At 41.1% G+C, this 12,500-nt stretch overlaps 1 protein-coding gene across 33 annotated transcripts in view; it reads left to right on the plus strand.

The window, feature by feature from the left end:
* Positions 1–12,500, plus strand: part of LOC147023651 (neurexin-1-like) — a 1,116,838-nt gene that overhangs the window by 799,091 nt on the left and 305,247 nt on the right. For all 33 annotated transcript variants that reach the window (XM_085889296.1, XM_085889311.1, XM_085889305.1 and 30 more), the window contains one exon: positions 2,163–2,344. In XM_085889296.1, coding sequence (XP_085745422.1) covers positions 2,163–2,344 — 182 coding nt within the window. The remainder of the gene's footprint in view (positions 1–2,162; positions 2,345–12,500) is intronic.

The raw sequence follows: 12,500 nt of genomic DNA on the forward strand, positions 1-12,500 counted from the left end.
TACTTCTTGCTTTCTCCAGTCCAACCCTATCTTTGCCTCTGTGTGCAGTCTCCATTTCCTTTGATTACACCGGAATACTTCCATATTAACAGTTTGTTAACAAACAGCTGCTCTGCAGTTTTCCATGTCTGTGCAGTATCACATTGACATGCACACCACTCCTCCATGAAAAGATACTTATCTTCATTTGGGATTCCAGGATCATTACATCTTCCCAGTCCAGTCTATATCCAGGCCAAAGGGCATGCTTTGCTTTGGAGAAAGGCTGGGGTAGCTATTCCTAAGTGCATATTTTGCTTCTCAAGTTAAATGAATAATTTAGCTCAGTCCCTTGTTTGGACTTCACGCTTCATCTGCTGAGGAGCACATGGAGAGTGCATATGTGTAACGAATGTTGGTTGGTGGATGGGTTGCCTATTCTCCATGAAAAAGTATTCCTCTGAGCTGAGGCCTTTCACAGAAAGAAATATCAACCCTGTTATCTCTGGGTTGAAATGTTTCCATTTGTCTTAATCAGTCCACTGATTGGAATGTGATATTGCAGGAAGTTAAGGCCATTTGTATCACTCACAAAATACCCTCTCCTATGAACTCTGACCACATACACTCATATGCTGCAAAATGTGCCATATGAGAAATGCACACATTAAAAACCCTGGAAGAGGATAATTTTATTATTTTGTGTTGGTCTGGCGGAGAGGGTGGGGTCAGGTGTAGATTTTATTAAATGAACTACTGTATTCACTGTAAAGGCAAGAAGATTGTCTCAGTCAAGGAAAGATGCCCTTGTGGGTCATGGTATCCCTCCCTCCCCCCCCCACCCCCATCTCCCACACTCAAAACCATATCTACATATACACATCTTCCTCAGTCATTTTGTTCAGTATATACTGAGCATTTCTCATATATATATATATATATATATATATATATATATATATATATATATATATATATATATATATATATATATATATATATATATATATATATATATATATATATACCATCAGACATGGAGCCCTCTGATATGGACCTTCAGGATAATGAACCATATATCCAGGACTGAGGAGGTTATGTGTGGGACAGCAAGTCACCACCTTTCCTGATCGCGACATCTTAACCCACATTACTCTAATATCCAGGGAGATAATTGCTGCAAAGCTATTATGGGTTTGACCCAACAAATGTGACCCCTTAACTTGGAAATACGATTTTATATTGTATCAAGGGTACTGGCAAGGAAGCTTACTTTTTCACCACTTGTCATGCTATATTTAACATGTAGGTGTAACCAACATTGAGTTTATTGCAGCCAGCTCTTGAAGAATACATGCTACCTTGTATAACATTCTGTGCTGGTACAACATTTGCAGTTCATAATTGATCAGCTCAATTAGGAATGCAAGTACCAGTGAAACTCCATGTTAACTTCGACCTTCGGCTTGCAAATACTGAGCTTAACCCACATCGCATGAATACGTACGTACGAGTTATTTCATGAAGACTTTATCAGAGTTTTTCGCATCTTACTCTGTAATACATTCATGATTAAACGATAAGCAATATTAACTTAGTTACAATATGCTGCAAAGAAAACTACATCAGAACTTCTATGGCAGAAACTGAACCAGAATATCTGGAAATTAACAGAAGGCTTGAGTTTGTTAAGTAGCGCAAATTGAAAAAGAATTACGATTACATAATATTGGATCATTTTAAATGTGTCTCAAAGGGCCATTAGCACACTGGCTACTGCGCTCATGATGCATGACTGTGCCAGACGTGGCTTGATAGCCGACTGTGGTCAGGCCTAAATAATCTCATGACAAATTGATGAGATAACATTGTTTTGTAATCTTTGTCTTTGATATATTATTATGACAAAAAGGGAAATCTAAAGAATGGAATAAAATTGATTTATTAAAAGAAAATGATAGAATGAAAAACGATCCCAAATGAATGTTTATCTCAAAAAACAAAAGTAAATAAATCCCAACGTGATGGTGTATCTTTCCTCATTTCCAATAATTCTTCACCTTCTGACCCTTTATTCTGTTATTTCACTCTTGAGGAAAACTAATGCTTATAGCAATCAAATTGTGAACAACATACTCTATATCATTTAAATAATGACGCTGTATGTTGTTTGTGCCCTTCAGCCGGAACAACATACATCTTTGGCCAAATAGGAGGCCTTATCACATACGAGTGGCCACCGAATGACCGACCCAGCACGCGGGCTGACCGCCTCGCCGTGGGATTCAGCACGCAGCTGAGGGACACCGTGCTAGTGCGGGTGGACAGCACACCCACTCTCGGAGACTTCATCCAACTTCAAATTGTGAGTGACAGGCACTCTTTTCTCCTCATACGTCTTCATCTTTTCCTTTACAGCAGGTGCAAGACCTCAAATTTTCATGCAGCTTGTTGTGATAGCTTGGAAGATTTGGTTGCACTTTGCTGCACATTGCATTGCCAGGGAAATTTGCAGAGGATAGCATACTTTTACTCAGGTGATTGTTGAGGAATTCCTTGGATGGACATTCCTTGTTTTTGAAAATGAAAAAAACATATATGCACGTCAGGGAATTTTAATCATTTATGAGGTGCCATTTGGTATAATAACCAATTTTGATAGCTTTTCATTGATCGGACATTTTATCAGGAGGCTTGCTTGGATTTGATAAAACAGTATTTATTATCATGAGGTTGTTCTGGGGGTCGTTTGTATGTCTTGGAATATTGTTTGTCACCCCTGAAAGAGTTTAACAACATTATATTGAGGCTGTGTACTAACAAAGCATTTCATGGCAGCATGCCAACATAGAACCAATAAAAAGGCTCACAGCAACTAGACAAGGCCACTTAGAGATGCACAGGAACTGAGACGAGCTGCCAGTGTGACATGTGCACCTTGAGGGAGTGTGGACAACAGCAAAAACGGATCGGCAGTGAAAAAAGGAGGGACACAGCAAGAAAGCACAGAGAGCCTTTAGCAGTTAATGTGACTCACGTACAACGCAGTACTTTCTATTGGGTCTGAGTCAAAGTAGAGCTTAAAAATCTCTGATGTAACTCAATATGTTTTCAGGCATGCACTTCACTGTGGTCTTTTAAAGGTTACATGCTGTCAAATTAAACCTGGAGAACAAGCAGGCATATCTAAATTTAAGTGCTGGCTTATTCTTGATGGCTAGGAGAGCTCTATTCGGGTTGAAATGATGTTTAATTTTGGTGGAAGACCTGTTGAAATAGCACCTCGTCATTTCAGCCACCCAAAATGGCTGACTTCAGTGTCGGACCATCGACATTGCCCGAGTATTTCATGTCAATGGAATATTATCACAATTTATGTTGCTATTGTTTTTATTGGTAACTTGTTGTTGCATTTTAAAACAATATACACAATTGTGCATGTTTTTGTGATGCATTTCCAGATTGATGGTTTCATTGCATTTGCAGATCTTTTTCAAAAATTGAAAAGCTCTTTTTGTCAAAAGTGCATCCAATAACTTCAATCTTTTTATTCCTTTATCAAATATCTACTTCCTTTTTGTTAATGCATCATTCATCTCGCCGTTGACTCGCAATATCGGCTTTCCTTCTGTCAACATCACTTCCCCTTGGGAACCCACTTCCACAAATCCTAAACTCCTGAGATATGTCCCACAACATCGTGCTCTCGCTTGCCTCATATCTTCTGTGATTGGATTCACCTGTAATTCATTTCCTGTGCTCCCTCTGTCAATTTGGAGGTCATCTTTCCACTTATCCTTAATCCCAGATGAGCACTAGCCTCAGGCAGAAGCTTGTGCCGTCTGTGTTTTTTCAAATCTACTTTTGTTAAACCAGTCACATTTGAATAAGTTTGGGATGAAGGAATGCTGTTGGTTCCCAGATGCATTTGCAGTCATTATACAATGGAGGGACTCCAACAAGAGGTTGTGTGTGCAGCTTTAATGATAGGTGGACGTATGGCCATAACTCACTTCGGGCTTCTTGCTTCTTGGAGAGCAGGTGTTAATCTTTAGGAGGTTGGCAGAAAATCCAAATAAACCTTAAATATGTAAAATATGTCCAACATATCCAAATAAATATGTTGCAAGTTTTATTTTTACCTTAATTAATTTTATTCTTAATATTAACATGTTATTGCACTTCTGATTGCTTACACCCTTTGATTGGATTGTATGTAATTGAATCTCTGGCTTTCATTCTCATTCAGGACTTGTACTGTCAGTGTGTTAACAAATTGAGCAGCATCTATTGCGTCTGAAAAGCATTTGAAACTAAAATGAACATTTCAAATAATAATACAAAATTTGAATCGGTGGGTCGTGGTGTTTTTCCAGATATAAGGCATAAAGAACTAAACAATGACAGACATTTTAATTTTACCATACTGAAAACTGAATGTTACAGAATCGAAAAACGAGACAAATAACCGGTCAAGGTTAGCCGCCCCATACCCTCTGATAGTTGGTAAACCTGATGCCCTCCATTGTTCAGCTCCTCCATTAATTAACCCAAACCCTTCCTTGTAAAAAAATTTAAAATTCCCAGTTGTGTTCTGACTGTGCTACTTTAATGTGTAGAGTTAATCATTTTGCCCTCCCAAATGAATCCCAACCACCCTCCCTTCCTCCCCCTTAACTTTATACCTTTGCACAAATAATACCATCCACAGACAATAAAAAAAAGTTTTTCAATGATCTCAGGCTGCATTTAGTAGGGGGTGTTGGAAAACGAAGATGACGGAGGATCATTACTATACTCCCTGATTTAATTCAAAAGACGTTATATTAGTATCCAATGGATAAAGCAACACACTGTAAATGGGATTTGAACTGGGATTCCAACGTCATGAGCTATTTGTTCAGATAAAAATGCCAGACAGGCCGATTTCTAATTTATCACAACTTAACATCACAACTAAAAAGATTTGGACACTTTTGTAACCGAAAACATTTGACCCACAATGGACATACATGACAGCATTTTACAAATCCGACTCACAATGTTGTTCCACGACCCACTGGTCTGACTGACATCATTCAGATGCTCTTCCTTGAGCTGCACATGTGAGCTGAAATGTTTCCCAGTAGAAAATACAATAAAATGCATACAGACGCTGTATGTCAAAAAGTATACTATCTTGTCGTTCTGCACAGCCTTATGACTAATGACTGACTGATGACGTGCAATCATTCCATCCACGCTAACGCTCAACATTGCCCTGCTTTCTGCCATTTCATTTTTTTTCTGAAATATTAAAGTCTGTATCCATTTTATTCAGACACCCCTATATAATTATCCAAAGATTGCTTCCTCAATTTGTTTGCCACATCCTACTTCCTCACCAAAAGGGGAATGTAGTGATGAGTAGTTAGCATAAAGCTTCAGCGTTCACACAGTTAATAGTTTCCATGTGTGGTGAACTTTGTTGATTACTGGTAGCTCTCACAGCATACAACATATATAGTAACAAACGCATGAGGAAACGATGAGAAGAGTTTCCTGCTGAGTATGGAAGTCGAAAACCATGCAACACATGAATGAAAGGAGATTTAGCGAGGTGTAAGAGGCGATGTGAACGTAGGAGGAAAAATCTTTACAAAAGCAAGGATATTGTGATGGGATGTCAGGAGTGGAAAGATTGTACGTGTTGGGTGTTAGCCTTACCATAAACCAATATCTGCATGCTGTTACTAACTATAAATACCAATCAAAATTATTACCGGTACTATATTTCCTTGCATAAAACAAACTAGAAACAATCCTTACAAACCCAGCCAATTACTTTTTTCCTTTGAAATTTAAGAAGAAAAAGACAAAGACAAACCATTTAAAGTAATCCTTTCAATGCCATCCCATATGGAGCAACACATACCATTCATTGACATGAGTTTCTCTCTCCTCGAAACACTGAAATAACTCGACAAAGGCGAATTCTTATGCATCATCATAAATATACGAGCAAGCGGGTCCCGCGCTCTCAGTCCCGTCCCGTTCTTCAGACAGCAGGGGCAGGAAGATGGAAAACATTTTGACTGCATGCCATGCCCATTTTGCCGGCGAGTGATTGAAGTGGCAGCAGTTATCTGCCACACACATCTGTGCCGTCGGCAGCCCGTGCAGATAGGACACAGTCAGCCAGCTGCCCCTGGGCTAATCAGTGAAGTGAAGCAGTGAAAAAATACCGTGCGAGACGAGCACAGCTGTCTCGCTTGTTGCTTTTTTGGAATCTTGAGGGCGGCCTCCGTTGCTTTTATTATTCTAGTTTGGCTAAGTAATAATGGCAAAACATCACTCATCTGAGCCACTCTCCTTCTTGTAAACTAATGTTTGATACATCCCTTCCTCTAAATAATGGAATCGTTTTTGCTCATGGGGCCTGATGTTCTTTTCGATTTTTGAATTCTTTTCTTTTTTCATCAGTGTGCATACTTTTCTTTATTAGTCTTCATCCTCATCTCATGCACATGTTTTTTACTCCCCATTTTAGTTGACTTGAAACACCAATACCCACTCCTTGGTGCAGGGAGTTATACATGTCCGTACCATGTGTTAATATTATTATTATTATTATTATTATTCTTTGAAGGCAACTATTATTCCCACATTCTTGTGGGGTTGGTCAGGAAAAGCTTGCCCCAGTCTTTCAGGAACTGGCTAGCCAGGCTCGACATTCGACTCATGTGAGGGTAGGAATTTGGAATGTGTTCATGGTGCTGGCGATAGCTCACCTCCTCTTCGTGAAGAACACCGTAGGATCTTCAACATTCACCAACAAATGCAACACATACCGTCCAGATGAGACTTCCAGTTTAACGTCCATCCAAGGGACAGCACACACAGTGATGACCCACCCTACCTGTGAAACACTGAGATGACAGTTTATAGGTGGGTTGGGATTCAAACCCAGGCTAGACAGCTTAGAGGTGAATGTGCATATCTCTCGGCCATCCTACCCACCCCCATGTTAATATTTTTATTTTTCCATTATCATTACAGCATTATCATTGGATGGAATTGACTGATTAATTTGTGGTTGTAATAATTTTGCTGAAAAATCTAACTTGGATGACCTAGAGGCTGGAGTCAGGATTGGAGAAAGACGCATCAACAATCCAAGGTATGCTGATGATACCACTCTTTTGACAGAAAGTAAAGATGACTTGATGAAACTGCTGCGCATAGTGAAGAGGGAAAGTGAAAAGGCTGGTCTTTGTTTAAACTAAAAATAGACTAAAATCTTGTTAACTGAGAAGATTGACGTTTTCAGATTGGGAGACGATCACGTGGAAATTGTGGAAAGCTTCATCTTCCTGGGTTCGAAGATTGAAGAAGTGGAGAAAGTGAAAGAGGAATTAATAGATGGTTAGCAATGTGGAGAACAGCAATATCAGGATTGACAAATATCTGGAAAAACAAAGATGTAACAATTCAAACCAAGAGGAAGCTGGTGAGTGCTGTGGTATAATTTCCAGATGCAATGTATGGATGTGAGTCGTGGGCAGTGAAAAAGAAAGAAAGGAAGAAGATTGACAGTTTTGAAATCTGGTGTTAGAGATTAATGATAATAATTCCAAGGCCTGCAAGAAGAACAAACAAATCGGTGCTTGAATAAATTGGCCCACCATGTCCATTAGAAGCGCTGATGATAAAACAGAAACTGTCATGCTTTGGTTGGACACATCATGCATGCAGAAAACGGAAGTTTGGAGAAATCAACCACGCTGGGTGTAGTTGAGGGAAGAAGAGGAAGAGGCAGAGCTTTTAGGTGCCTGAAAGATGGGGTAAAGACTGCAACCAAGCTGATCCTACCAGAACTTTGGAAAGCACTGCAGAATAGGGATGTTTAGACAAATCTGATCATGAATGTAACCAGAAGTTGGATACGATTTGACGGAACTGGATAACTGGTTGTAATTTTTTTTTATTTTTATTTTTGTTTCTGGGGCAATATCACATGTCACACTTGAACCCATGGCTAGGAGAAATCGCATATGAGGCCCGAGTATATCAGTTATAAACAATCAATGTGCAGTTCATATATAAACTGATGGCTCGTAAAATCAGACAGGCAATGGGATACATAATTCATGCGTAAATACTCATTTATGCACTTTTGTTAGCTAAAAATGATTGTGGCCTAGCTCGTGGCCTACCTTGAGACATTTTGTCTTGCTGGTGACAGCTGAAAGCAGAAACATGTGTCCAAAATTGAAGTTTTAAAATGGTGGCTCAAAAAATGCCCCTCGGGTTTGTTGTCATTGATGCTAACTTTAGAAACTATTGTCTTATCTCTCTCTCTCTCTCTCTCTCTCTCTCTCTCTCTCTCTCTCTCTCTCTCTCTCTCTGTCTCTCTCTCTCTCTCTCTCTCTGTCTCTCTCTCTCTCTCTCTCTCTCTCTCTCTCTCTCTCTCTCTCTCTCTCTCTCTCTCTCTCTCTCTCTCTCTCTCTCTCTCTCTCTCTCTCTCTCTCTCTCTCTCTCTCTCTCTCTCTCTCTCTCTCGTAATGAAGCCAATTCTGTCAGAAGTCATCAGTGATTCTTGAAGAAGGTTTCCAAAATGCAGATGAATACATATTTGACTGTGCAGGTTTACATTGATGAAGTATACTTTACCACCCACTTTGTATCCACATGAGGATGATTCTGAGCTCTGACAGTAGACCAGCCTTTGCAAGGTATACCTGAACAATCATAAGGAGAGGTGCGTTGATGCTCATTAATAGATTAAATATTTTTGTCAAAGCCCAATATTCGAATGCAACTTAGACTAATAGGAATGGACCTATAAAGAGGAATACAGTAGTTTCTATAGAGTTTAGATGAAGTATCGAATACACATCACAGTGATGCCATGTTGAAGTGAGGCATACAGTCATGTGCTTCACTTTTTTTAATGTGCGAAATTGTGCTTTTCATCTCTTGAAAAATTAGGAGAACCATATACAAAAGAACTATATTTGTGTACCCCTCCCCCCCCCCAAAAAAACCCCAAAACAAAACGTGAAGAGAGAATCCATCATGAAAGAGTGCCACACAGTCTACTACCACATACCTTGAATGAGTGTAAATTACCTGTTGCATTACTTGTTGTTTGTGGCATTCCGAAGTTGCACTTTATGTTCGAAAAACTCTTAAAGGAGCAGCATTGAAAATGAAATACTGGTGAACACTGATTATTGAGATTCCTTGTGTGTACTTTAACCTAAACCTTCACTGTAGACTGTGAGAAATTGCACCAAAGAGTCATGAAGTCAGACTCTTTGACATGTCGGTCTGTCAACACATTCTTACTTTTAGACTAACTTAAGACTTAATGTTATAGAAAGACTCACTTTCAGACTTGATGTTCTTTAAGACTGACTTTAAAGAATAACTAATAGGTTGAAATTTAATACATTCTTCAAAAAAACACATCCGGTTTTGGGTTTGCCACATGTGCGGACATCTAATCGGCAGTGGCTCCTTCCAGTTCATCCAAGACGGTCCCTTCTGAGCTATTGTTAGAAGGCGGTCCCTTCTGAGCTCTTGTCAGGTCAGGCCACATCAGATCTGTGACTTGCTACAGGTATCATGTAAACCTGTACTAACCTGTTCCATGGTTGAGTTGTTGGCGACAAAACCGTCTCCCTCACCAAGTTTTCTGGTGAGGAGGTTGTTTGGATATGGACACCCAGCAGGATTAAAAACAAAACCTGTCAAAGGGTGGAGGAGCTCCTTGTGAGCCAAAGGCCATCCATATCTAGTGCCCAACTGTGTCTGCGGACGTCCTCCTACAGTTGGGTTATTTCTTATTTGGAGGTTGGTGGTGGGATTTGCACTCCAGCCACCGTAAAACCCTTCATTCCGCAAAACATTCTCGAAGCATGAAAAGATCTGAAAACCCACTCCATGGGAGTACTTCCTGTGCTGCTTCCCTTCGCAGGGCAGCTCACCGGATGACGGGATTGGGGCAAAGCCTTAGGGACCCCAATCTTTGATGATAAGAGGGAAACTACAGGGTAACATTCACGGGTCAGATTGCGGGAGAGTGTGTCGGAGTGGTACTGAGGTGTCATCCACCAGACGGCGGTCTCCTTGGGTTAACCTGAGGTGGTCCCTTCAGGTGGGTGCCTGGAATGTCCTATCCCTAAGAGAGGATGATCACCTGTCTCTTATCATCTGAGCTCAAGCGTTTGGACATCGGTATTGCAGCACTCTGAGGTTCAGCGAACAGATTGCGGGGAGATAATGGTGGGTGGTTACACGTACTATTGGTCTGGTATCTCTGATGGTTACCATGCCAAAGGAGTTGCTGTCGCTGTGTCCATGAAGCTGACTCCAATGATAATTGAGGTAACACCAGTCAACGAGCGTATTATGAGACTAAGGATTCGTCACTCCTTCGGTGTCATTTCCCTGGTCTCTGTTTATGCTCCGACTGAGGCGAGTGATCTCAGCGTGAAGGAAGCATTCTATGCCACGCTTGAGTCTGTGGTTGATCAGTGCCCCAGGTGAGATACACTTCTAGTCTTGGGGGATTTCAACGCATCGACTGAAACTGATAGGGATGGTTATGAGGGGTGTGTTGGTCCCCATGGGTCTGGAACTGTGCACCTGAATAGCACAAAGTTCCTTGACTTTGCAAGAAGTCATGAACTTAGGGTGGCTGGTTCATGGTTTCAGCGCCCACAAGCTCATTGCTGGACTTGGTCTTCCAAAGCTGGTGGTGTGGCAAAGGAGATTGACCATGTGCTTGTTGATGGTCGCTGGAGGATGATCCAGAACTGCAGGGTCTACCGGAGTGCTCAGTTCCTCAATGCAGCAGGTTTATTGGCATCTCATGGAGATGGGGATGGGCCAGGCATCTGCCTGGGTGATTGCCAGATGGAGGCCCCTGGAGTACAGGTGGAAACTGGATGAAGCAACTGATGAAGTTGCAACTTAAATCCACGAGAATGGTACCATCTCTGACTTATTTCCAGTTGTTACTGGAGTTCGTCAGGGTTGTGTACTGGCTCCCACACTTTTCAGCACTTGTATGGACTGGATTCTCGGGAGGATGTCGGAGAGATCAAGCTGTGGTGCATCATTTGGGAATGTCAAGATCTCTGACCTTGATTTTGCTGATGATGCAGTCATCTTTGTGGAGACTTTAGATATCCTTTTGGGGGCCCTCGAGGTGCTGAATGAGGAGTCGGAGCCACTGGGATTACGTGTCTCTTGAGTCAAAACTAAGATCCAGGCTTTCAATGATATCTTGGATGCTGCTGTCTTGTCTGTGCCTGTTAGTGGTGAGGATGTTGAGGTCACGGAGAGATTCACTTACCTTGGCAGTGATATTCATATCTCTGCTGGCTGTGAGTCAGAGGTCAATCGACTTCTGGGTCGGGCTTGGGGAGTCATGGATTCACTGTATCATGGGGTGTGGTGCTGCCGGTACCTGTGCGAGAGGACGAAAATCTGAGTCTTCAGGTCCTTGGTGCTTCCAGTTTTGCTCTTTGGATGTGAGACTTGGACTCTGACCAGGGATCTGAGACAGAAACTGAATGCTTTTGGTACCAGGTCTCTTCAGAGAATCCTTGACTATCGCTAGTCAGACTTTGTGTCCAATGAGCGGTTGCTGAGAGAGACTCAAATGAGATTTGTTACCTGCATGGTCCGTGAGCTTCAGTGCAGCTGTACGGACATGTGGATCGTTTTGCTGATGCTGATCCTGCTCATCAGCTTCTCTCAGCGATGGAGTCTCGTGGGTGGAGGAGGCCAATGGACCGACCATGTGCCTCATGGTTGCAGCAGGTTTATTGGCATCTCATGGAGATGGGGATGGGCCAGGCATCTGCCTGGGTGATTGCCAGATGGAGGCCCCTGGAGTACAGGTGGAAACTGGATGCAGCGACGTGCTGCTCTGGCGCATGCTCCCATACCTGACCTGACCTGACCCTATCCCTTCTCCTTTTCGATATCCCCAAATTTAGTATTCACTGAATAAAATGTCTCTTCCTTCAAAAGCTCTTGATCACAAAAAAAACGCTTCAAAAATGTATTTTAAATGCCTTGCTCTGCTTATTACTCCATCAACACCAACCCATTCAATCTTCTTCTTCTTCTTCTTCTTCTTCTTCTTCTTCTTCTTCTTCTTCTTCTTCTTCTTCTTCTTCTTCTTCTTCTTCTTCTTCTTCTTCTTCTTCTTCTTCTTCTTTTTCTTTTTCTTTTTCTTTTTCTTTTTCTTTTTCTTTTTCTTTTTCTTTTTCTTTTTCTTTTTCTTTTTCTTTTTCTTTTTCTTTTTCTTTTTCTTTTTCTTTTTCTTTTTCTTCTTTCTTCTTTCTTCTTTCTTCTTTCTTCTTTCTTCTTTCTTTCTTCTTTCTTCTTTCTTCTTTCTTCTTTTTTCATCTTTTTTTTCTTCTTCACAAGGCTTATTTCCCAAAATCTTTTCGCTCCTAAATGCTTTCTTAATCGAGCCTCCTCTTACAGCTACTTCTGAATTTTCCTCCATGCCTTCAACC

Source organism: Eptatretus burgeri, chromosome 7, assembly GCF_056783735.1.
Source record: "Eptatretus burgeri isolate ZD-2024b chromosome 7, Ebu_testis_v1, whole genome shotgun sequence".
Classification (NCBI taxonomy): domain Eukaryota; kingdom Metazoa; phylum Chordata; class Myxini; order Myxiniformes; family Myxinidae; genus Eptatretus; species Eptatretus burgeri.